General features: G+C 39.7%; 1 protein-coding gene across 1 annotated transcript; it reads right to left on the bottom strand.

Annotated features, from left to right (window-relative positions):
• Nucleotides 1-17574: 17574 nt before the first annotated feature.
• On the bottom strand, nucleotides 17575-19401 carry LOC121974378 (premnaspirodiene oxygenase-like). The gene is made up of 2 exons (XM_042525407.1): nucleotides 18475-19401; nucleotides 17575-18406 (listed from the first exon to the last, which is right to left on the bottom strand). The coding sequence occupies exons 1-2, from the start codon at nucleotides 19363-19365 to the stop codon at nucleotides 17786-17788; spliced, it is 1512 nt and encodes a 503-aa protein (XP_042381341.1). The 5' UTR covers nucleotides 19366-19401; the 3' UTR covers nucleotides 17575-17785.
• Between the last annotated feature and the right edge of the window lie 5895 nt (nucleotides 19402-25296).

Here is a 25296-nt window from a genome sequence, read left to right as displayed (position 1 = left end):
CTCCGCTGGCGATAAGCGCCGGATCGATCCGTGGATCGATCCGGTGCGTCACCGCGAACACTCTGGATCGATCCGTGGATCGATCCAAAGCCTCCCCGATCGATTCGGAACATTTGAATCGATCGGGATCCGACCGTTGGCGTCGTTTATAGCTGCAGGCGTGCGATGGCTGCGAGTAGATCTTCACCGATTCATTCCAGCTCTTCACCAGCTTCTCCACAGCTCTCTACAAGCACGTGATCGCCAGTTCTTGAAGGTTCTTGGAGGCTTTCCAAGTCAAGAGGCGGATCCATTGCAAGAGGAAGAAGTTAGGGTTAGGGTTTTCACTGCATTTCTTGTAAGCTTTTACTTAATCTTTACTACCCTTTCTTCTTCTTGTACTGAGAGTCTTGTAGGGCTTCTCCGCCCTCGGTAGTTACCGAAAAGGAGTGTTTCATAGTGGAGGGTGCGTGCGTGGTGTGGATCCTTGGATTAGTCACCTCCTTTGGAGGTGGAGACCAAGTAAAATCCTAGTGTTAGCGTGGTTGTATTTGTTTCTGTATTTTCCGCTGCATATCCTTGAAGAAACAAGCAACGCCAAGCGACGAGCACGCGACGAGCTATTCACCCCCCCCCCCCCCTCTAGCTACTTTTGGTCCTAACACTAAACCTTCCCTCTCCTCTCTCGCGTGCAGCGACATTGTTTGAGCGGAAACGAAGCCGGAGCTAGGTTTTGTCTCCGATGGCCGGCCAAGGACCAAATCCGAGAGTCTTCCACACCATCGCGATCACCTCGTCGAGGAGAACGCGTAGACGTGAAGAAGTTGCAGAGATTTCGAGTTTCTCCGAAGCCATAGAAGTAGATCTCAGCTGTGAGTCTAGGGGATTCGGTAAGTGCTTCTCACCTGCAGTAGGAGTAGTTTCGGGCCTTTATTTCTTCTTGATTTCGAAGCTTGCTGTAAAGATTGGTGTTTTGAAGCTTACTACTGTGAGTTTTATAAAGAAAATGGAAAGGGATTTGAATGGATTAGGCCTGTAGTTTAGGCTCCTCAGTTCTTATAATTAGCATCTCATATCTGGATTTTGTTATTTGTGGTTACCTCAATGGGAACAGCCGGCTCATGATGAGCTTTGCAAGTTTCGGCTTGTGCTATGGAAAGGGCATGAATAGTTTTAGTTCTGAAGTGTTCAATGGATTACAGTGGTTTATTTAGACCTTGCGCTATTAATTGGGTAACCTGCTGTTAGAACTTTTGTTATTGGTTCTGTACATGCAGTTTTTAGATTCATTGGTTGTGTAGTTTAGAATTTCAATTGCAGAATTTTCTTGTTAAATCTGAGCATGAATAGTTTTCTCTTTTCAGTATGCATTTCTAAATTTGTTTAGTTGACAGTAAACAAGCGTGGTCAGCCTATTCGTAGCCATGCTGATTTATCTTTGTTGCTAGTTTGGTTTGAGCGTGAAAGGCTTTATAACATGGCATTGTAGTTTTCGGTTTCTTTGGGAACTTACTAGACGCAGACAGATATGTGTAGTTGCATCTCAATTTCAGATTTTTACTAAGTATTTCAGCTTCAGATATTTCCTTAAGTATTTAGTTTTAGTTTTTATGTAGATGCAATGAATACGAACAGTTTTTAGTTTGCTGTTAAATTGCCGAGGCATTCTTTTATTAGAAGTAATTACCAGTAACAAGTATTTTATTTGAAGAGGCTAGTACCCGACTTCCGAGGTTGTCGTTAAATAAATCCAGGTGACCAATTCTGAGGTCTTGGCCTTGGTAAGACCAAGGTCTTTACCCTTGTAGGACTGGTGGCTCGCTACCTCAGTTTCTATTAGGGAGCGCGCAAAAGGTACTAAGCCTGAGCCCAAGAGATTATTATTTTGAAGTATAAAAGTATAAGTTTTGAACAAATGGAATAAACTTCCCATAAATTTTAAAAAATCAGCAAGCTTAGCTCTTTTATTCTTACATGGTTAGATTTTCTTATTGTTGTTAGATGAGCATGAGCAACTTTACATGTTTAGCATTTCAGTCTGTTTTGATTTCCTTGCTATTAGATGAGCATGAGTAGTATTTCTTTTAAAGCATTCAGTTTTTAAATTCCTTCTTGTTCACATGCATATTCGAGTTTTGTGAGTTAGATAGCGCTTACTAAGCATCTGCTTATAGTTGCATTTCCTCTTACTGCAGATAAAGGAAAAGGAAAGCTATAGTGAAGGAAGGCGACAAGGAGGTGTGGATGGATGTGTGATGTCTAGACTATGGAAGCCTTGGGATTTTGCTTAAGAATTCATTAAGATTTTGTATTTAGACTGTTGGGATTATTCTTTCATGTTGCTGGATTTGTTCATTGAATATTTTAAGTTTTAGAATTCTTCCTTTTATTTGCTATGCACATTAGTTCTGCTATCTGAGTTGTATTATTGTTGCATGCATGTTCAGATTAATATATAATTTTAGCATGTTCAGATTAATACATATAGTTTTAGTTGAGAACAAATAATTGAGTAGAATGTATTAGATGAGTTATTTATATTTCCAGCTGTTACTTATTGCATGTTTCGAGTTTTCTGAGAGTTTTAGGAATTACTATCAACATGTCACAAAATTAGTTAAGTAAAGTTAATAGTTAAGTAACGACCACTCCCTCAGACTAGTAGGGAGGAGGGTGGGGTCGTTACAAGTTGGTATCAGAGCAGTTCCCATTCTCCAGCATCACACACACATCAACATCAGCCTTGCCGTCTTCAAGTAAGAAAGTACTTAATTTTTTTTATTTATTATGTCTTTCCTTATTAATTGCAGTATAGAGAAATCCTTAGAAATATTTACTTATATGTGCTTAAGCTAGATAAAAGTTCTTGTTTGTCTTTCTATGTTTTTATATATATGTCTAGAGAGTATAGAGACAATTTCAGGTTTTCTCTCTCTACATGACTAGATGTCAAGAAGAGGACATCCCCGTACTGCTCGTATTGAGGACCAAGCACAGGAGAACGAAGAGCCCAGAGCAACTGAACCAAATCTCTCTGAAGTTGTTGCTCAACTCCATAGACAAGTGGCAGAGCAGCAACAAGTGATCGTTAATATGATGGATAATCGGTAGCTAGTCCCTCCCACTCCCCCAACTATCAATGTGGAGACCCTAGTGGTGACTGAAGTTCCACCAGCTGCCCTGGAAGTCACCACAGCACCTAAAAAACAAGAAGCATACCTGATACAGTGGATGAAGCTAAAGCCAGAAAGCTTCTCAGGCACGACTGAGCCCTAGGATTCCCAGGCTTGGTTCAAGACACTGGAGAGCACAATGGAGCTTCTTGGCTGGCCAGAAGTCGAGAAGGTCAAGTGTGCCTCCTTCTGCCTATCTGGAGATGATCGTATGTGGTGGGAGAGAGTTAAGAGCAAGAGAGCAGCCAACCAGATGAGTTGGGCTGACTTTGAGGCGGAGTTTTACGAAGAATTCTTCCGCCAACGGATCACCAATAAGCATTATGAGGAGTTCATAGAATTCAGACAAGGTGACCTGCCAGTAGAAAAGCAGTCAAGAGATTCAACAGGCTAGCTCGTCTCTGCCCAGAGCTAGTAAGTACAGAGAAAGAACGAGTCAGACTGATGCTCTGAATGCTGAGGCCAGAAATAGCACTTAACGTGAGTAGTGGAACTCACCGACCATAGACTGGTGAAGAGCTAGTCAGCAGGGCATTAGTCGCTGAACACTATTTGAACAGCATCAAGGCACAACAAACGTAACTCAAGCCAGTCAAGATAGAGGACAAGACAGCAGGGAATCAGAAACCCCAGGTAAGTAAACAGAACTGGAAGGGCAAAGATAACAAAAGGAAACGATGGAATACAGGAGGCAGCCAAAAGGGAGGTCCAGTAGACAAGCAGGCCAAGTTCCCTCCCTGCCCTAAATGTGGGAGACTACATCCAGGAGCCTGTCTTGTGGGTATGACTGGATGTTATTCGTGTGGTCAAGAAGGACACCTAGCTAAGGCATGTCCTAACAAGCTCAAAGCACCTCAGCAACAGGCAGCGCCATACATGAACAAGCCTCAGTTACACTATATGCCTACAACTCTGGACGGACCTCAGCTCAGTCAAGGAAGGTTGGAAGCCCCACCAGTTTCAGCCAGTGCCGGAGAATAGTATTCTCCCTCACTAAAGAGGAAGCTGCTAGTGCCTCCACGGTCGTAACAGGTCAAGTAGTTATTTTTCAGCATGTAGCTACTGTACTATTTGATACTGGGGTGACCCATTCTTTTGTATCAGTACCCTTTGCCAAGGAATTTTAGGTGCCTACAGAGAGCATGAACTCCAAGTTCTTGACAACCCTACCTTCCGAGGAAGTCATGGACTCCAACCAGTGGCTTCGGGCTGTACCAGTCAAAATTTCAGATCGAGAGCTATATGTTAATTTAGTAGTCCTAGCGATACAGGATTTTGACGTTATTCTGGGTATGAATTTCCTCAGTAAGTACAGTGCTTCGGTGGACTGCCGCAGAAGGAAAGTTATTTTTAGCCCAGAAGGTGAACCATCCTTTGAGTTTACGGGAGCGTCGAAGAGGAAGACTCAGAAATTCCTCTCTCCCTAGCAGCCCATCAGATGTTAGCTAAAGGGTGTATTGGTTTCCTTGCGTACATTGTGGATACAGAAGAACAAAAAGGACCCAAGCATGAAGATGTTCGGGTAGTCTGTGAGTATCCAGAGGTATTTCTAGAAGAGCTACCTGGACTACCTCCCAACAGAGAAGTGGAGTTTGAAATTGAGTTGGTTCCTAGCACCGGTCCAATTTCCAAAGCTCCGTATCGGATGTCTCCAGCAGAGCTAAAAGAGTTACAAGAACAATTTCAGAAGCTACTTGACAAGGGTTTCATTCGCCCTAGTCATTCACCATGGGGAGCTCTAGTGTTGTTCGTTAAGAAGAAAGACGAATCTATGCGGATGTGTATAGATTATAGAGCGCTGAACAAAGTGACAATTAAGAACAAGTACCCTCTTCCCAGAATAGATGATATATTTGATCAGCTAAGGGGGGCAACAGTGTTCTCTAAGATAGACCTGCGCTCTGGATACCATTAGTTGAAAGTGAAAGAAAGTGATATACCCATAACAGCTTTCAGGACTAGATATGGACACTACGAGCTTGTAGTCATGCCTTTTGGAGTGACTAATGCACCTGCGATCTTCATGGACTTAATGAACAGAGTGTTCAGAGAATACCTTGACAAGTTTGGCATCGTGTTCATCGACGACATTCTGATCTATTCAAGAACCCCAGAGGAGCATGACACACACTTGAGAATAGTACTGCAGACCCTTCAGCAAATGCAGCTTTATGCCAAATTCTCAAAGTGCGAGTTCTGGTTAGAGCAGGTGGCGTTTCTAGGTCACATCATTTCTAAAGAAGGTATCCAGTTAGATCCTGCCAAAATAGAAGCGGTCAACAACTAGAGTAGACCCAAGAACGCCAGGGAGATCAGAAACTTCCTTGGTTTAGCTGGATATTACAGAAAGTTTGTGGAGGACTTTTCCAGGATAGCCTCTCCACTAACAGCCCTAACTAGGAAGAACAAGAAGTTTGAATAGTCAGACAAATGTGAGCAAAGTTTCCAAGCATTGAAGAAAAGACTGACTAGTGCTCCCATTCTGATTGTTCCAGAGAGTGACAAGAGTTTTGACATATACAGTGATGCTTCCAAGATGGGCCTTGGAGTTGTTCTCATGCAAGAGGGGAAGGTTATAGCTTATGCTTCCAGACAACTCAAAGACTATGAGAAGAATTACCCCACTCATGATCTTGAGCTGGCAGCTGTGGTCTTTGCACTAAAACTCTGGCTACATTATTTGTATGGAGTCCAGTGCAGAATCTTCACAGACCATCAGAGCTTGAAGTATTTCTTTACCCAAAAAGACTTAAACATGAGATAGCGCAGATGGCTAGAGTTGGTTAAAGATTATGACCGTGAACTCCTCTACCACCCAGGTAAAGCTAACAAAGTGGCGGATGCACTAAACCGAAAATCCAGTGCAACCCTGATGTCCTTGTCATCATAAGCACTGCCACTGCAGAAGGAATTGTCAGACTTTAGAGTTGAAATTATTTATGGGCAACTCTCGGCGTTGACCTTAGAGTCAACCCTGCTTGAGGATATACAGAGGAAGCAAAGTGAAGATCCAGATATCCAGAAGATCAAGCAAGGGATATCAAAATAAGAAAATTCAGAGTTTCGAGTATCAGACAGTAGAATCCTCTATCAAGGGAGCCACCTTTGTGTCCCCAATGATGAGGAATTGAGAAAGAAGATTCTAGAAGAGGCTCATAGTACACCGTACTCCATGCATCCTGGTTCCACCAAGATGTATCAAGATTTGAAGCAGAGATTCTGGTGGTCTGGACTCAAGAGAGATGTTGCAAAATATGTCAGTACCTGCCTGACATGCCAGAGAGTCAAAGCAGAGCACCAGAGACCAGGAGGAGTCCTACAACCCCTCCCAATACTAGAGTGGAAGTGGGAAGAAATATCCATGGACTTTATAACAGGTCTTCCAAGGACCACTAATGGGTACGATGCGATATGGGTGATAGTGGGCAGGTTGACAAAGTCTGCCCATTTTCTAGCCATCAAGGTATCCCACTCTATAGAGCAGTTGACACAGCTATATATTAAGGAAGTGATCAGACTTCATGGAGTTCAGAAGTCGATTATTTTTTATAGGGATGGGCGCTTCACCTCCCATTTTTGGGATGTGTTCAGAATGCATTAGGCACCAAACTCAAGTTCAGCACAACTTTCCATTCCCGGATTGATGGATAGACAGAGCGAGTAAATCAGATTTTAGAAGACATGCTCCGGGCTTGTGCATTAGATTTTAAGGGCAGTTGGTGCAAGTATCTGTGTTTAGCTGAATTCACCCACAACAATAGCTACCAGCCCACTATCAAGATGGCACCTTACGAGGCAATGTATGCCCGAAAGTGCAGATCACCCATTTGCTGGCAAGAAGCAGGTGAAAGGAAAGAAATGGAAGTGGAGCTGGGCATTCAGACAGAGATGATAGATGAGACCACTCAGGCTATCCAGAAGATCAGACAGAGAATTGAGACTGCCCAGAGTAGACAAAAAAGTTATGCTGACACACGTCGTAGGCCACTTGAATTCCAAGTAGGGGATTCAATCTTTCTCAAGGTCGCTCCTATGAAGGGAGTGATGAGATTTGGAAAAAAGGGCAAGTTAAGTCCCCGCTATGTAGGGCCCTACCTGATCACAAAGAGGATTGGGAAAGTAGCTTACAAGTTGGACTTACCACAAGACATGTCAGCAATACACAATGTATTTCATGTCTCCATGCTGAAGAAGTGTCTCCATGACCCTAGCCAAGTGATTCAGCCTCAGTCAGTGCAGATTCAAGAGGATCTTAGCTATGAGAGAAGACCTATACGGATAGTGGACAAAGAAGTTAAGAGACTAAGGAACAAAGAAGTACCACTAGTGAAGGTCATCTGGCAGAATCAGAAGCACGAGGAAGTTAACTGGGAGCGTGAGGACAACACGAGACAGAGATATCCAGAATTATTCTAAGTTTGAGGACGAACTTTTTATAAGGTATGGAGAATTGTAACAACCAAAATTTCCTCATTATGAGTCCTAATAGTACTTAAAAATATTTAGAAATGCTTTAGAAATATTCTAGAGATTTTTAGAAATTTTTAGAGTATTTTTATACAATTTTCGGAGTTCATTTGGTATTTTTACCAAAAGAAACGAATTTAAGGCAAAAAGAGGTCGGGACGAGGATCGAACCGGAGACCTCTAGTTAAGCAAAGTCTTTAGTTGTTTCGGATGACCAAGAACCCAGCAGGGTCGTGCTGATAAAATAAAAGGTGGAAATAATTTAATTAGTGATACGTAACAGAAATACCTAGGTATTAAAAAGGGATAAGTTAAGAGGGGAAGGGGATTTATTTGCTCGTGACCTAAACCTTGCCTCTCCTCTCTCGCGTGCGGCGGCACTGTTCGGGCGTAAACGAAGCCGGAGCTAGGTTTTGTCTCCGGCGGCCGGCCAAGGACCAAATCCGAGAGTCTTCCACACTATCGCGATCACCTCATCAAGGAGAACGCGTAGACGTGAAGAAGTTGCAGAGATTTCGAGTTTCTCTGAAGCCCTAGAAGCAGGTCTTGGCTGTGAGTCTAGGGGATTCGGTAAGTGCTTCTCACCTGCAGTAGGAGTAGTTTTGGGCCTTTGTTTCTTCTTGATTTCGAAGCATTCTGTAAAGATTGGTGTTTTGAAGCTTGTTGCCGTGAGTTTTATAAAGAAAATGGAAAGGGATTTGAATGGATTAGGCCTGTAGTTTAGGCTCCTCAGTTCTTATAATTAGCATCTCATATTTTGATTTTGTTAATTGTGGTTACCTCAATGGGCACAACCGGCTCATGATGAGCTTTGCAAGTTTTGGCTTGTGCTATGGAAAGGGCATGAATAGTTTTAGTTATGAAGTGTTCAATGGATTACAGTGGCTTATTTAGACCTTGCGTTATTAATTGGGTAACCTCCTGTTAGAACTTTTGTTATTGGTTCTGTACATGCAGATTTTAGATTCATTGGTTGTGTAGTTTAGAATTTCAATTTCAGAATTTTCTTGTTAAATCTGAGCATGAATAGTTTTCTCTTTTCAGTATGTATTTCTAAATTTGTTTAGTTGACAGTAAACAGGCGTGGTCAGCCTGTTCGTAGCCATGCTGATTTATCTTTGTTGCTAGTTTGGTTTGAGTGTGAAAGGCTTTATAACATGGCATTGTAGTTTTCGGTTTCTTTGGGAACTTACTGGACGCAGACAGATATGTGTAGTTGCATCTCAATTTCAGATTTTTACTAAGTATTTCAGCTTCAGATATTTCCTTAAGTATTTAGTTTTAGTTTTTATGTAGATGCAATGAATACGAACAGTTTTTAGTTTGCTGTTAAATTGCCAAGGCATTCTTTTATTAGAAGTAATTACCAGTAACAAGTATTTTATTTGAAGAGGCTAGTACCCGACTTCCGAGGTTGTCGTTAAATAAATCCAGGTGACCAATTCTGAGGTCTTGGACCTGGTAAGACCAAGGTCTTTACTCTTGTAGGACTGGTGGCTCGCTACCTCAGTTTCTATTAGGGAGCGCGCAAAAGGTACTAAACCTGAGCCCAAGAGATTATTATTTTGAAGTATAAAAGTATAAGTTTTGAATAAATGGAATAAGCTTCCCATAAGTTTAAAAAAATCAACAAGCTTAGCTCTTTTATTCTTACATGTTTAGATTTTCTTATTGTTGTTAGATGAGCATGAGCAACTTTACATGTTTAGCATTTCAGTCTGTTTTGATTTCCTTGCTATTAGATGAGCATGAGTAGTATTTCTTTTAAAGCATTCAGTTTTTAAATTCCTTCTTGTTCACATGCATATTCGAGTTTTGTGAGTTAGATAACGCTTACTAAGTATCTGCTTATAGTTGCATTTCCTCTTACTGTAGATAAAGGAAAAGGAAAGCTATAGTGAAGGAAGGCGACAAGGAGGTGTGGATGGATGTGTGATGTCTGGACTATGGAAGCCTTGGGATTTTGCTTAAGAATTCATTAAGATTTTGTATTTAGACTGTTGGGATTATTCTTTCATGTTGATGGATTTGTTCATTGAATATTTTAAGTTTTAGAATTCTTCCTTTTATTTGCTATGCACATTAGTTCCGCTATCTGAGTTGTATTATTGTTGCATGCATGGTCAGATTAATATATAGTTTTAACATGTTCAGATTAATACATATAGTTTTAGTTGAGAACAAATAATTGAGTAGAATGTATTAGATGAGTTATTTATGTTTCCAGCTGTTACTTATTGCATGTTTCAAGTTTTCTGAGAGTTTTAGGAATTACTATCAACATGTTACAAGATTAGTTAAGTAAAGTTAATAGTCAAGTAACGGTCACTCCCTCAGACTAGTAGGGAGGAGGGTGGGGTCGTTCCATGCAGGTTGTGACCTATTGTTTTCACACACGGAAGGAAGAACTTGGTTTTTCCATTTAGGGTTTACTACTTATTTCGTCTTGGTGTTTATTAAATTATTACTTGGTTATAATGTTGAAAAAGCTTAAAATTAGAGTTTTTTTAACTTTCTAGATTCGATTGTTTGGGCATTGATTTTCATTTGTTTCTGAAGTAATTTTTGTTGCGTTTATTATCTATAAGATTTCTCTGTTGAAGGGAGAAAAAGGGATTCTAAGGGTTGAATGACACGTTGCTTTGTTTTTGACTCTGACTTCTTCAGTCATCTTGTGAATTGTGAAGGAAGTTGGTGTTGGATCTTAGGCCTGAGTTGTAAGAAGAAAGAGCATAGAAGAAATAGTTCCAAATGGGGTCTTTTTCATTCTCCAAGAAATTATCCTCATTGTCTACATTGGCTTTACAGGCCATGTTTCTGTTTTGCGTCTCTAGTAATGCATTTTATCTCCCTGGTAGTTATATGCACACCTACATATCTGGTGAGAGCATATATGCCAAAGTTAATTCCCTCACCTCCATTGAGACTGAGCTCCCATATACATTTTTAAAATAAACCAGTCTAAAATGTTAAGAGTTTAACTAAATTTTCTCATAAAGATAAAGCAACATAGTAGCAGGTTTCAACATATAAATCATATGCAATGGTGTTGGCTGACTTGGAAAGGAAGAGCAAGAAGAGCAGGAGAACAAAAGAGGAAGAAGAAGAGAAGAGGGGGGGTTTTATATTACCTAAGGCCTTGGATTCCTTCAGTTTGTCAGCCGTTGTAGACTGCCGAAGCTTATCTCCAGGGCTCCCTAACAAGCTCATCAATTGCTGCTGGAGCCTACCTTCTATTTGGTGCTGGCGTTTCTGTTCTGTCGTCTCTATGCTGCTAGCATAGATGAATCATAATTTTGATTTAGAGCATAAATTACAAGTTTGCATTGAACCATATTTGGAAATTTAAAAAATGAGGTGACTGTATTAAGAAGCTTAGACATTATTTGCTAGTCTGTTATGGTAAATAAAGAGTCTTAATTGTTGTGTTCTATGAATAGATACTGATTATAAGATTCACGGGTGCCAAGCTATTCTAAAAATAATTGACCATCAGTTGCTGTTATTCATTTATTTGATTATGCCAGATCAACTTCCATGCAAGGAAAATTGCTTCAGCATAATTTAGAACCAGAAATAGTTCTTGCTCTGAAAGATCTAAAAAGAAAGCTTTTAGAGAAAGAGTCGATTTGACCATCTCTTTCTGTTTGGTTCAATCAATGGAGTTGTAGACTCAATTTGGGTAATTGCTTCAGCACAATTTTGCCTTTATTGTTGTAGGAGCTATAACTCTGAGCATAATCTTTGCTATCAGGGCAAGCCCTTCAGAGTTTGTCATCCCTCTAGATAAGTATGTCAAAGCAGTATATCACACCCGTGTTTCCATCGGCATGCGTTTTAGAATGCTATTTAAAACTGAGGAGTCTAGTGTGCGCAGGTTGGTACTATAGCCTTTCTCATTCCTGAGTTGCATTTTTCTTTTTGCTGTTGGAACATCCATTAGCTATCTGATGTGAAATTGAGTATTGCTTTCCCCTATTTATATTAAAAGCATCTATATTAGTTTGTCACAGGCTTTTTAATGCACAGTAGCTTCTAATTGCCTTGTCCTTTTATTATTAGATATATGGGAACTGTCACAGGGATAAGTGATCTAGATCCTGTCCGATGGCCAAATTCATATTGGCGCTCTGTGAAGGTATATATACTAAAGTTTTCTGACTTTCCTCTTCAGCAAACCTGCCATGTGATAACCGTTTTCTGACTTTTATAGTAACATGTAAAAATGTTGCAATCCATTAATGTTTCTTGAATGCTACCGCTAAGTTCTTAATTTGCCACTTCCTCTTGAAACTGAATCTGGCTTTTCTTGAAGGTTGGCTGGGATGAGTCAACTTCTGGAGAGAGGCAGCCAAGAGTCTCTCTTTGGGAGATTGAGCCTTTAACAACGTTTCCAATGTATCCATCTTCCTTTCCACTTAGGCTCAAGCGCCCTTGGCCTTCTGACTTGCCCTCACTACATGGTACTTATCATGTTTGCTTGTTGAATCTTAACTAAACAGGTATGAACTCCTTGTTACTGCCATCTCACTTCTGTCACCTATATGTTTAGGTGGGAGAGATGATCTTATGTGGCTTTGAGATGGAGACAGAGCAATCCAGTCTTTGAATTTCCAGGGATTCTGTAATCAGCCGTTTACCGAGTGCTATTTCAAAAGCTGGAAATATAAGTGGCTGAAGGGGAAGAGAACACTAGGGAAGATTTAGTTAAATCTCTGCACAGAGCAAGAAGGATAACGTTGGCACCAGTAAGAAGAATATTTGTGTACTATCTATTACCTTTTGATGTTGTAAGAAAAATACTTATGTGTAATTTGTGGATACTGACTTGATGTGCACAATATCTATTATCTTTTTATGTTGTAAGAAGAATATTTATGTGTTGGTTATATGGATATTGACTTGGTGTGTTTAGATACATCAGTGCATTTTTATTTGTGATTTTCTTAGTGAATTAATAATATTAACTTAATTTTATGATTTGCTTGGTGATAATATTAGTTTTTCACTATTTCGGAAATCGAATTTGTGTTGTTAAACAATACTGATATTACATCGGTTTTCCACCACTGCAAAACCGGTGTCATTAACTAATATTACATCGGTTGTATACCACTGCCAAAACTGGTGTTATTAACATATAATATTACATCGGTTTTACACCCGATGTCGTTAAGTGATACTACATCGGTTATAACCCGATGTCTAAAATGGCAGACCTTTTACATCGCCTTCATAGACATCGGTCGAAAATGAAATAGGCATCGGTGGAAAATCGATGTCTATGAGGGTTTTTGTTGTAGTGTCATGTTAAAAAGGAAATTTTATAAGAGAAGTTTTAAATTTTAAAACATGGTTTTAATTTTTAGAACTTTCCTTTTTTTACTCATACTTTAGGAAAGAGAGCTTGTAAATTTTATAAGAAGATTTCTTCTTGTAAATTTTTTTTAAAAAATAATATATATTTCTTTTTCTCTTGATGAGGTGGTCGGCCACCTTGCTTGGAGCCCAAGCAAGGGGCCGGCCATAATTAAAATAAAAAAAAAATCATCAAAAAATCAATGTTGGTGATTGATTCAATCAAGAGGAAAGAAAAGGAAAAATTAAAAGGGAAAAGGAAAAACTCTTGGAAGATTTTAATTTTTGTAAAAATTCTTCCCTTATTTGCCTTGGGCAAGTAATATAAAAGAAGGGGTGAGGAGGCTTCATGAGAGACAATTCTTATTCTCTTGCTTGGAGAACCTTAAGTGGTCGGCCCCTCTCTCCCTTCTCTTTTCCCTTTTGCTCTCTTCTCCTTGGTGGTGGTGGTGGTCGGATTTTAGAAGAAGAGGAAGAAGCTTTTGGGTGGTGTTCATCTTGGAGGATCGTCGCCCACACGACGTCCAAGGCGAGGCGAGAAATACGGCAGAAGATCTTGAGGTCATTAGCTTACAAAGAGAAGGTATAACTAGTAGTTTTCTTCCGCATCATACTAGTTATTTTCTTTGTAAGAATTCTAAATACAAGAGGCAATTAGATCTATATTTTTGAATTTATTTTTCGAGCTTGTGTTTTCTTCTTTTTCGAATTTGTGATTCGATTGTTCTTTTTGGTTAACCTAGAGTTATTTAAGGAAATTAAATATTAGCTTTCCTTAAAAGGCTTTTCCTAGGCGGTGGTGGTTGCTCCCATATCCAAGAAGGTCATGTGCCTTGCCATGCAGTCCTGGAAGCCAATTTTGGAAATTAATATTTAATGGAATTAATAACTTAGGTAGATTTGAATCAATAGTGTTAAGTTCCGCTTGCGATTTAAATCTAAACCATTAAGAACAGATAAGTTAAATTTGGAATCAATGATGTTAAGTTCCGTCTGCGATTCCTAATTTAATTTCTAAAGAACACAATAGGTTATTTAAGGAAAGGTTTGACACTTGTACAAAATTTTTGTACAGTGGAACCGGTACGATTTTCCTAGGACTAACTAACAGTTACATGCTTGTTTTATTTACCTATTATGCACTTCATGTTAGTACCTACCTAATTATACATGCTTATAGGGGTAGTGACACAATCATGTGTTTATTATGTTCAGGATCTAGGTTTTTATACTTTATCTAGTCTGTGTACCTTTGATTTGGTTCATTGTCCTATGGTACACATTTTATATATATATGGATATTGCTATGCTGTTCAGGATTCTGTCATACTTAGTGTCATGCATCATTCGCATGATTGTATGTTGCGTGATAGTCTGCTCCATTATTGTTGAGCACATCGCCAATTTCATCTCAGTCGGTGCTCCGCTGGTCTGCTCATGGGTAGCGTGACGCAGCGTGGTAGCACGTCAGTTTGCTCGGTGGTGCTCCGTTGGGACGCTCATGGGTAGTGTACTACAGCGTGGTAGCACACCGAGATCCCTCCCCGTCATCGTGTACCGAGAGATAAGAGCATTGAGCTCCCCCACTTATGATTTGGGATAGGAGGATAGGTGTACTCCAACAGCATCCCGTCCACTCGGTCACTCATCAGGAGTAGTGATGGCAGAGTGCACGGTTGTCACAGCCCTACCCACTCAGTCTCACCATCATGTGTGAGATGGCTGACTGACGTCAGGGGTGACCAGGACCCATCATTGACATCATACGCATTTATGTATTTACTGATTGTGTTTGCTGCACTTATATGTTGCATTTGGATGGATGCATATGTTTGACATGCATACAGGATTTATGATACTCTCGGTCTAACGACCTGATTATTCTGATAGGAGGCCCTGGTGAGTACAGTTCTCTTCAGTCTTTTCTATTGTGCATTTCCAGCTTTTGTCCAGGAGACTGTACTCCATAGTTATTACTATTTGTTATAGTTTACTATACATGTCAACTAGGTATCTGCTGAGTTGTTGAACTCACCCCCCCTCCCCCCGTGGACACTATTTTCAGGTACCAGGTTATTTACGGAGTTGCTTGGAGCATCCTGTCTGCTGGTTCCCACGTCACATCTGAAGACTTACCGATTTCATTTATGTTTTTATTTGTTTTGTGTATTAAGAGTACTTAGCATTGTATATTCTGGTTTTGGCGCTGGAGTGTTGTTATGAAGTGTTTTGTGTTGTTTGATGGTTGTGTAAGCCTAGCCGGCTAGCAGTCTTGTATTTTGGTTTGTTTTTGGTTTTCTATCATTTTTCGCTGTGTTTTGGTTTTAGTACAACCTAGTGGGCTACTACATATATAATTGCATGGTTGTTTAGTTATTTTATTGTTATTATTCCGGCCGTGTTGGCCGAGGTATATATGGCCCTGAGGGCATTGTAGATATGTCTCAGATTGTCACCCGTACAGGAGAGATGCTGCCGAAATTTCTTCTGGCAGGGAATCTTCTGGGGCGTGACACACTGAAAAATCACGTGAGAAATTAAAAGAACTAGTTAGCAGATCAGAGTTGCATCAGGATGAAACAACCAATAAATTCCCAAAGGCTTGTTATACATTGGACAAAGACGGTAAACAAGTTTTATGTAATTGGTTGAAAGAAATCAAATTCCCAGATGGGTATGCCTCGAATATAGCTCAATGCGTGGATATGAACAAGTTAAAGATGTTTGGAATAAAGAGTCATGACTGTCATGTATTCATGCAAAGACTTATTCCAGTTGTTTTTCATGACTTACTTCCTCAAAATATTTGGCAAGCACTCACAGAATTGAGTCTATATTTTAGAGATTTGACTGCGAGGTGTATTATGATGGATGATATGCTTCGACTAGAAACAGTCATTCCTCTCATACTATGTAAGCTTGAACGTATTTTTTCACCCAATTTTTTTGATTCAATGGAACATCTACCAGTACATTTTGCATACGAGGCACGAATAGCTAGTCCCATGCAGTACAGATGGATGTATCCATTCAAATGATTTTTAAGTAAATTAAAAAATAATGTTCATAACAAAGCTAGAGTTGAGGGGTTAATCTGTAATGCTTATCTGGTTGAAGAAGCATCCTCATTCTGCTCCTATTATTTTGCTGATAATGTAAAAATCGGACATCGCAAGTGTCCTAGAAATTCAGATGATGCACAGCCTATAGACCCATCTATGCTTTCTATTTTCAAGTTTCCTGGCACGCCAATGGGAGCATATGTTTCTAGATGGTTAACTCCAGAAGAATATCATGCTGGAAGGACATGCATACTCTTAAACTGTGATAAAGTCAAACCCTACATAAATTAAGTTGACTTCTTGAATCAAACATTTATCAAATGTTAAGTTGTTTCCCGATAACTCAATTTTCTTAAAATTACCTTATTTTCCAGCTTGTATGAACAACAACTACAAGTACAAAATCTATCAATTCGTGCAAGTGAGATAGCTGAAAAGTTAGAGACGAAATTTGCATTATGGTTTCAAATCTATGTAAGTTAGAGGATAATTTTAATTTCTTACATCCATATTAAATTATCAGAGGCTTATTTTATATTCTACTATTGTTATAGTTGTCCGATCAGAGAATATCTAATGTGCAAGATTCTAGGATAATCAATCTTGTATCTGGACCTCTCCGTAAGATAATAGTGTACTCTAGCTACTATGTTGATGATTTTAAATTTCATGTGACACAACAGGATTCACGCAGACTAACTTTCAATTCGGTTGTTTGTGTGAAAGGATCTATCAACAACAATAATTATGAGTTTGATTATTATGGGAGACTTGAAGAAATCATAGAAGTTGAATATCCTGCTTTACCCATCAAAGATGTGTGGTATTTAAATGTTCTTGGTATGATCTGACTCCAAGAACAGGTACCAGAATACATCCAAACTACAATTTGGCTGAGGTAAATGCAAACAAAAGCTTCAACAAGTATGAACCTTTCATTTTCGCGGTACAAGCAGGGCAGATTTTCTATCTTGAATATCTCACAAAGAGGAGAAGAGCTAGTGAATGGTTAGCAGTTTGCTGAACAAAGCCACGCTCTACCATAGAAATACCCAACTCTATCGTGAACCAAAACCATGATGCATTTCAAAATAATACAGTGGAGATATATTCAGAAGATTCTCAAATTCAATCAACATCTCAATTACTTCTAAATGTTAATGTACCTTATGAGGAGATAGATGATGAAGAAATATCCAACAATGAGGAGCTTATTGAACTAACAGAGTCTAGTGAAGAGGATTTACAAAATGTTAATGATTAAAATTGTTATATCTTCGGATTAAGCATTGTTAAGCTAAATTTTAGATCTAAATATTCATAGTTATATCACTTGTTTTATTCTATTAGTCATTATTATTTTTTTGATTAAAATTAGTATGTATGCGTATGTGTTATAATGTATATATATATATATATATATATATATATATATATATATATATATATATATATATATATATATATATAGACATGTTATTCATAGTTATTTTTTTAAATGGAGGTGCGAGCATATAAAAATATCTGCAAAAGGATTTAGAACAAACTTGAATTATGATATAGAATCCTTCCTGGAGTTGATCTGAGCGTCCCAATGGACTATTGTTACAGAACAACTTGGAGTTTAGATTCTGTAGTACTGTCTTAAGCTTAACCACCAGTTGGGGTTTAGTAAACACCAGTAATTAGCACTAATACAAATTAGAGGAAAGTATAGATAACATGCTTAGAAGATAAGATACGGTCTTAAGCGGGCGGAGGAAATCGAGGGGTAGCCATCAGCCACAGGGCCGATTTCCTGGACGCCGTCGCCCCAGACATCTCCTCCATGTTCAGCTCCTCCGGCCTCATCCCGCCAGGAAGCTCCCAGTCGAAGCAGAGGAGCATCTGCGCCAACGTCAGTTCCATGGTGGCCATGGCGAACTGGTACCCCGGGCATAACCTCCTCCCGCTGCCGAACGGCACGTACTCAAGGTACGTCCCCTTGTAGTCCGTCTCAATTCCGGCGAACCTCTCCGGCCAGAAGCTCTCCGCGTCCTCCCAGTACTCCGGGTCCCTCCCCATGGCCCACGCGTTGATCAGCACTCTGCTTTCTTCCGGAATCTTGAATCCCATCACCTCGCAGCTCTGCTTTGCCATCCTCGGCAGCAGCAGCGGGATCGGTGCGTGCAGCCTCAGCGTCTCCTTGATTACCATCTTCAAGTAGCTCAGCTTCTCCACGTCGCCGTCATCGACTCCTGCCTTGCCTTTCAGTGCCTCCCTCACCTCGATCTGTGCTTTGTTCATCACCTCGGGATTCCTCATCAACTCCGACATCGCCCATTCCAGAGTCGTCGCTGTGGTGTCCGTGCCTCCCACGAACATATCCTGTAATCTACAGATTAGTATACAGTTCAGATACAGCACGGGGATGAGATTTGATTGTCGATTCAGACCACTATACAGGCTTTGACGTTGTCGAGTGTGATGGGGATTTCCAGGTTGCCCTGTTCTTTAATCCTCAGAAGCACGTCGATCAAGTCCTCCTCTGATTGATTGCTCTTCTTCTCCGTCTGGTGGTGCTTGATGATCTCATTCATGATTTTGTCGAGCCGTCGTCGGATTTGCCAGAACCGCGAGGTTGTTCCGGTGATGACGTCTAGGAATTTCCAGGACGGGAAGGAGTCGACGATGCTGAATCCGGTGAGCGTTTCCATCAACTCCCTCACCACCGGTAGAAAGCCGTCGTATATCTTGCCGACGGAGGATTCGGTGATGATGTTGCTGCTCAAGGTCATGAATTTTTCGCTGACGTTGACCGGAGATCCGGTGGACATGTTCCTCGTCAAGTCGAGTATGTTGCGCTCCCTTACGGCGGCGAAGGACTTGACACGGCGCGCGCTGAGCATCTCGACGATGCAAACCTTCTTCATCTGGCGCCAGTAGGGGCCGTAGGAGGAGAAAGCGATGTCGGTGCAGCCGTAGCCGACGATGCGGGCGACGGCGACCTCCGGGCGGTTGGCGCAGTTCACGTCGTGGGTTTTTACGACGGCCTCTGCTGCTGCGGTGGAGGAGACGACGACGACGTCGACCTGGCCGACCTTGAGGAGCATGACGGGGCCGTGGACGGCGGCGAGGTCGCGCAGCAAGCGGTGGGTGGGCTTGCCCACCAGGTGGTGGAGGTGGCCGACGAGGGGCAGCCGCCAGGGGCCGGGAGGCAGAGGCGGCTCCGGTGAGAGTACCTGTCTGAGTTTGGAGTCCGACCGTCGATTCTTGAGCAGGAATTTGAGTGCGAGAAGGAACAAGAAGGCTAAGAACAGTGATGGGGGAAGAAGTTGGAGCTCCATCTCCAAGGTCGCTCGACTGTCTTGTCTATCTTCTCTCCGTATTTCACAATAGTGTGCTTTTAATTAGGAGGAGATGGTTTTAAAAATATTTAAATATTAATATAAATTTATTCTCACTACCTAAAAATTTAAATTTTAAATTTAAGAAGTTAACATAAATTTAAATTAAAAAAGTTTGTCAATAGTGCTGGATTTAGTTGAAATAATAATTCATTGATCCCTAAAATTTATTTAGAACTCAAAGTCAAAAAAAATTATTTGTAATCTCCGAAGCTTATCTGATGCCGCTTTTCTTATTTGTGGGAGCAGAAAAAGAGAAAAAAAAAAAAAGATAACCCTTATACTATACTTAGGAGAGGAGAAAGGAAAAAATTATAAGTTTCCTATCGTTAGAGAAGTCAAAAGAGAGGAAAATAAATAAATAGGGAAGAAAGAAAAATGAGGGATGGACAAATGGGTGGTATATGATATAATGGGGTTGCAACGTGTACGGAGAAAAAGGAAAGAAAAAAAAAATCTTAATTCTTGATGAAACTTATTTAAATTTTAAATTTGATTAGATTATAATATCATCAAATCAACTTTAAATCAATCGATCTGAATCAACATAATCTTTATCTCTTTATCTATTTGTTGGATTTAATTCAAACATAATTTAATTTTAATTTAGTGATCTCATTTCACGTCCTATAATTTAATTCATCTGTTTATTATTATTATTATTATTTTATATATATATATATATATATATATATATATATATATTAAAATTTAATACTTAATATTTTAAGTTGTGATATTTACTAATAAAAGTAGGTACCAATGGATAGCTTAGATTATGAGTTTTCCAAATATGTAATCAATTTCAATGTAGATCCGCTACATTAATAATTTTTTAGTATGCATCTACATATATGGAGGGAGATAACATGAATATCAGACGCATGATGGAATAAATTTCATATCGTTAATTTTTAAGAATCCATTCCTGATCATTATGTCAATTATGTCAGATATATAATGTGTTTAATCCATTTTAATTCTGATGTGATAAATCGGTTAAAAAAAAAAACGATGAGGATTTTTAAATATATAATTTTAATTTTTTTTAATAAAACATGAGGGCACGCCCTCTCCTCCACATGGCTAGGCCCCTACACGTATGAAGAATCCCTCTCTAAAATCTTTCAACGGAGGCATTTCATTAATTCGCACATGCAAATTTCTCTTTAGATTAATTCTCATTCTGTCACTTTCTTTTCATGAAAATTAAGTGATGGACATCAAAACTCTAATGCTTTCTTTACTCTTAAGAGCTGATGAGATAGGGAAAAAAAAAAGTTTATAGCTGAAAATTATTTTCAAAAGAAGAGGAGAGAAAGGGTGATGATTTTTTTTTTTTACATGTTTATTTATTTTGATAGAGGAAATGAATACATGTAACATAATTTTATAAATAAAAAAAAATATATACATCATTTTTTTAGATATATGATGTAATTTTATGAGTTAAAAAGATACATGCATCATTTTTTTGATATATGATATAAATTTATAAATGAAAAAGGATACATGCATCATTTTTTTTATCCATTGCTTTCCGTCTATTTTGAGATGATTAATTTTAACTTCAAAACTATCTATTAATGGATCACATTTTTCTTCCATTCAAAAATTTAAATGAAATAAACAACAAAATTTTTTCCACGGCAGAAATTTTGTTTAATTTTAATTTTTACTCTTCCAAATAAACTGATCTTAAATCACTTTGAATAAAAATAAAAATCAATACTCTTCGGTAAATCTCTTTAATATATTTATACCTATGAATTAAAAATAATAAATTTATAAAAATTTGATAAAATTTATCACAATCTTATTATAAAATCAATGCCAGTTATATTCCATAACTAATGGATTATTACGACTCCTGCTATTTAAAAAATATTAAGTTTTTAAATTTTTAAATGGTATAAATCTATCCATCTGTTTCGGATGAAAATCAATGAGTAAACCTCTTTTAATATATTTATGCTCTCATATGTGCATATAATAATAATAAAAAAAATTGAGAGTAATAATTGTTAAACTGGTAAATGTTTGATAAAATTTATTATTAATTCATTATAAGATATAGGACAATATAACTAGCACCATCAATATATTCCTAAGACTCTCATAATTTAAAAAATATCAAAATTTTAAATTTTTTAACAATGTAAGTCCGTCCATCAATTTAAATTGACTGAATATATTCATAGAATTCTCCTTAATATATTTACGCATTAAATCTAAATTTGAGAGTATAAATTGATAACAATAAATTTTTCAATGAGTAGAGAAAAATATAGAAAAATTTCATGATTATTTTAAAATAAATTATTAAATTCAAATTCATGAGCATAAATATATTATGGAGACTTTTGGAAATATATTAATTTTAATTTAAAATGATTTAATTTTTTTTTTAGATTTATTAGTCACTTTCATCCGAAATTATTGATCACTTAGAATACAGAGAGAACGGATATTTCGAGAGGTATTTTGAAAATATGTTAAGTAATTTGAGTATTATGAAAATTAAATATGCCAAATGAGAATGATATTTAATTCTTCACCAATCCCATTCTCAAATAATTTATATATCACATTTTGACCATTTATATTAATGATTAATGATTAATAATTACTTATGATTTATCTTCTGTTAATTGAGGAAGATAGTAAAGACAAAGGAATCATCTTTTGTCGTGTATAAAGTAAATATAAAGACTACTTACACTAGAAATGACATGCCAAGATATGTAATATTTATCTGTAAATATAAAATATCTAAATCCACGTAAATGCCAAAAAACTAATGATTAAATTCTATAAAATTAATATAAAATAAGACAATTTGAGAGAAAGAGAAAAAAAAATCTTCCCCGGATGGCAAGTTGACATCTTTAAAGGCGACTGTGAGATTATAGTGTCCAAAGAGTTAGAAGAAAATGACATCTAGTCTCAAAATTAAGAAGATAGTTCTGTTTTTATTCAATATTATTGACTATCAACTAATCATTAAAAAAATATTATTATCTCTCTACTTCAAAAATAACAAATAAATTATTTTTCTTATGTAACAATTGAATATGACAAAGAAAATAATAAAGAATACGACACTTTTGAACGGATTTCATAGTTCCTTTCAAAACGATACATTTTAGATATAGTTAAATTTACACTCACAGTTTAAATTCTAATAAAAATATTATATTAAACATACGTAAGTTTAAACAATATTAATTTATAAAAATAATATAAATTCAATCAAAACTTTTAAATTTTAAAAAAAATTTAAAACAATTGCAAAGTTATTTATTTTTTAAATAAAAGATTAAATTTCTTCAAATTGTTTGTAAATAATATTTTAGTTGGATTGAGGATTTAGGGTTGAAAAAGTGATAGGCAGGCTGAGAATAAATGAAGTGGAGGAAGAGATTGAGATTATCCGCCATACAAGTTAATACATTAATATATTTATATGATAATAATCAATTAACATAAAATATCATGGATCGAAATATTATATAAAAGTTGATTCGTTTGTCCTAATATTCTCATCAATCTAATACGAAAGAGGTAAATCATAAGGAGACTACTAACTATTAGTACATATGGTAAAATATATATTGATCCGGTGGTAAGAGCCCGGGACCCCCTAACGAGGGGTCAGCGCCACGTGGAGGTCAAATGACCATGTAGCCTGCCGGAGAAGGGTGAGCCGACCGGACTTGGAAGAAAGGGATGAGGCCGATCGGCCGACCAATGGACATTCGGTAGTAAAAGGCGCCCTGACCGGGTTGGGGTTCCGAGGCTCAATGAAACAATGTCTCAGAGCCGAGAGGAAGTCACTCGCCTGGAAGTCTCCCCGGCATCGCATCACAAGCGACAGGCGAGATGTGAGGGGCGTGCCGTCCAGCCGGCGCAGGGGATGAAGGCCGTCCGGACGATGTCCTCCATCCAGCCAGCCGGACGTACGTCCCGGCCGGCGGTAAAGGAGAACAGGAATATCTCCTGATAACCGTCAAATCACATGACTAAACCATACTCTTAGTCTGACAACGGGGTGTCTTGTTGTCCCATCGAAGGCGCGATGAGACTGTTGTAGTATGGCGTCAGGTAAGTTTTCTGACAGACACACACCGAGGCATGGGCTGAGGATACGCACGCGCCTCGATAAGCGTGTAGGAGCTTCTTCATTGCCCTATATAAAGAACCATAGACTTCGCCGGAGGTACGCATTCTACAAGCTTGGGAGCTCCTTTTTCCACTACTTACCTGACTTGAGCGTCGGAGGGTCGCCGCCGGGAACACCTTTCCGGCCCGACTTCTGTGCAGGAACGCCGGAGCTTCGGAGGCCTGTGCCATTGACTAGGAGAGCGCCATGTGCCCAGCGTCCCTTGGTTCGGCGATTCGGACAGGATCAATTTGGCGCCGTCTGTGGGAACGCTCCTGCATCCGATCGGAAACAATGGACGAGGCTGGACGACAACACGCGGTGACACTTTCGACTGAGGAACTCGACGCTCTGATCGAGATAAGGGCCGCCAAGCTTGTGGAGCAAAAACAGAAGGCATCAGCCGAGCGGCCGGAGCAGCAAGCAACTTCAGCGTCTGGCGGCCGAGCGGAAGCACCACCTGCCACCGTCGCATTTCATCGGGCTCTGTTCCGCACCCCTGAAGCCGTGGCAGCCCACCGAGATAGGGGATCTTCTTCGGATGAAATGCCTAGACGAGATAACAGAAAGGGGAAAGCCCCCCGAGCGGACGTATCGCCCGAGCGGATCAATCGCCAATTTTCGAAGGCTATCCTACGAGACCCTCTGCCAAAGCACTACGCGCCTCCGACGATCGGCGAGTACAATGGAACAACCGACCCTGATAATCATCTGGGTAAGTTCGATAACACAGCTACTCTCCATCAATACACAGATGGAGTAAAGTGCCGAGTTTTTCTTACCACTCTCTCGGGCTCGGCTCAACGGTGGTTTCGGAGATTGCCGGATGGATCCATCACAAGCTTCAAAGATTTCTGAACGGCCTTCCTCCACCATTTTGCAAGCAGTCGACGCTACCAGAAAACGAGCGTGAGCCTGTTCGACATCCCAATGGCCACCTCATAAACCATGATGAACGCCTTCACACAAGGCCTGGTGGATGGGGATTTCTTCCGATCGCTCATCCGAAAGCCGCCCCGAGACTATGATCACATGCTGCACCGGGCGAACGAATACATCAACGTGGAAGAGGCACAAGCGGCCAGGAAAAAAGAAATTCCAGCCGAGCGGCCCCCTCCGTCCGAGCGGAACAACATGCCGCTCATCAGCCGCCCAGAGGACCGAGGGCCGAAGCAATCAGAGCCCACCATGTCCGATCCCACGTGCAAGAGGTAGCTGCCGCTCGGCCAAAGTCAAAGAAGAAATGGACCCCGATGTTCTGCTCCTTCCACCAAACGGATACGCACAACACAAGGGATTGTCGAAGTCTTCCCTTCGTGTCTCATCCCGTACCCCGGAATGTCGGATGACGGTCTCCCTCAGTCGACAGGCGACAGAGAATTCATGAAGCCGATCGAACGCGAGCTGATAAGCGACAGCAACAGACTCCCGATCGGCACCGTTTCCCAAGGCAGGAGAATCGCCGAGCGTCCAGAGAACGGTCTCGACCGTCCGCTCGGGAAGAGGAAAATAAAAGCAATATCTCCCGAGGCGAGATCAACGTCATTGCTGGCGGGCCGACCGGAAGAGACTCCAATCGAGCCAGAAAGGCGAGCGTCCGGCAGCTCCAAATCCATGCCGTTGGCTGCAGCCAAGAACGGGCGAGCGGACCGGAAATCAGTTTCGGGCCAGGGGACTTGGAAGGAGTTGAAGTACCCCACGACGATGCT

Source organism: Zingiber officinale, chromosome 4B (assembly GCF_018446385.1).
Source record: "Zingiber officinale cultivar Zhangliang chromosome 4B, Zo_v1.1, whole genome shotgun sequence".
NCBI lineage: Eukaryota > Viridiplantae > Streptophyta > Magnoliopsida > Zingiberales > Zingiberaceae > Zingiber > Zingiber officinale.
This window is presented reverse-complemented; position numbering and strand designations above follow the sequence as displayed.

Coding starts and splice junctions, on each gene's coding strand:
- LOC121974378 (XM_042525407.1), bottom strand. CDS start 19,365: ATGGAGCTCCAACTTCTTCCCCCATCACTGTTCTTAGCCTTCTTGTTC. Junction 18,407..18,474: donor ACGTCAAAGCCTGTATAGTG/GTCTGAATCGAC, acceptor TGTAGATTACAG/GATATGTTCGTGGGAGGCAC.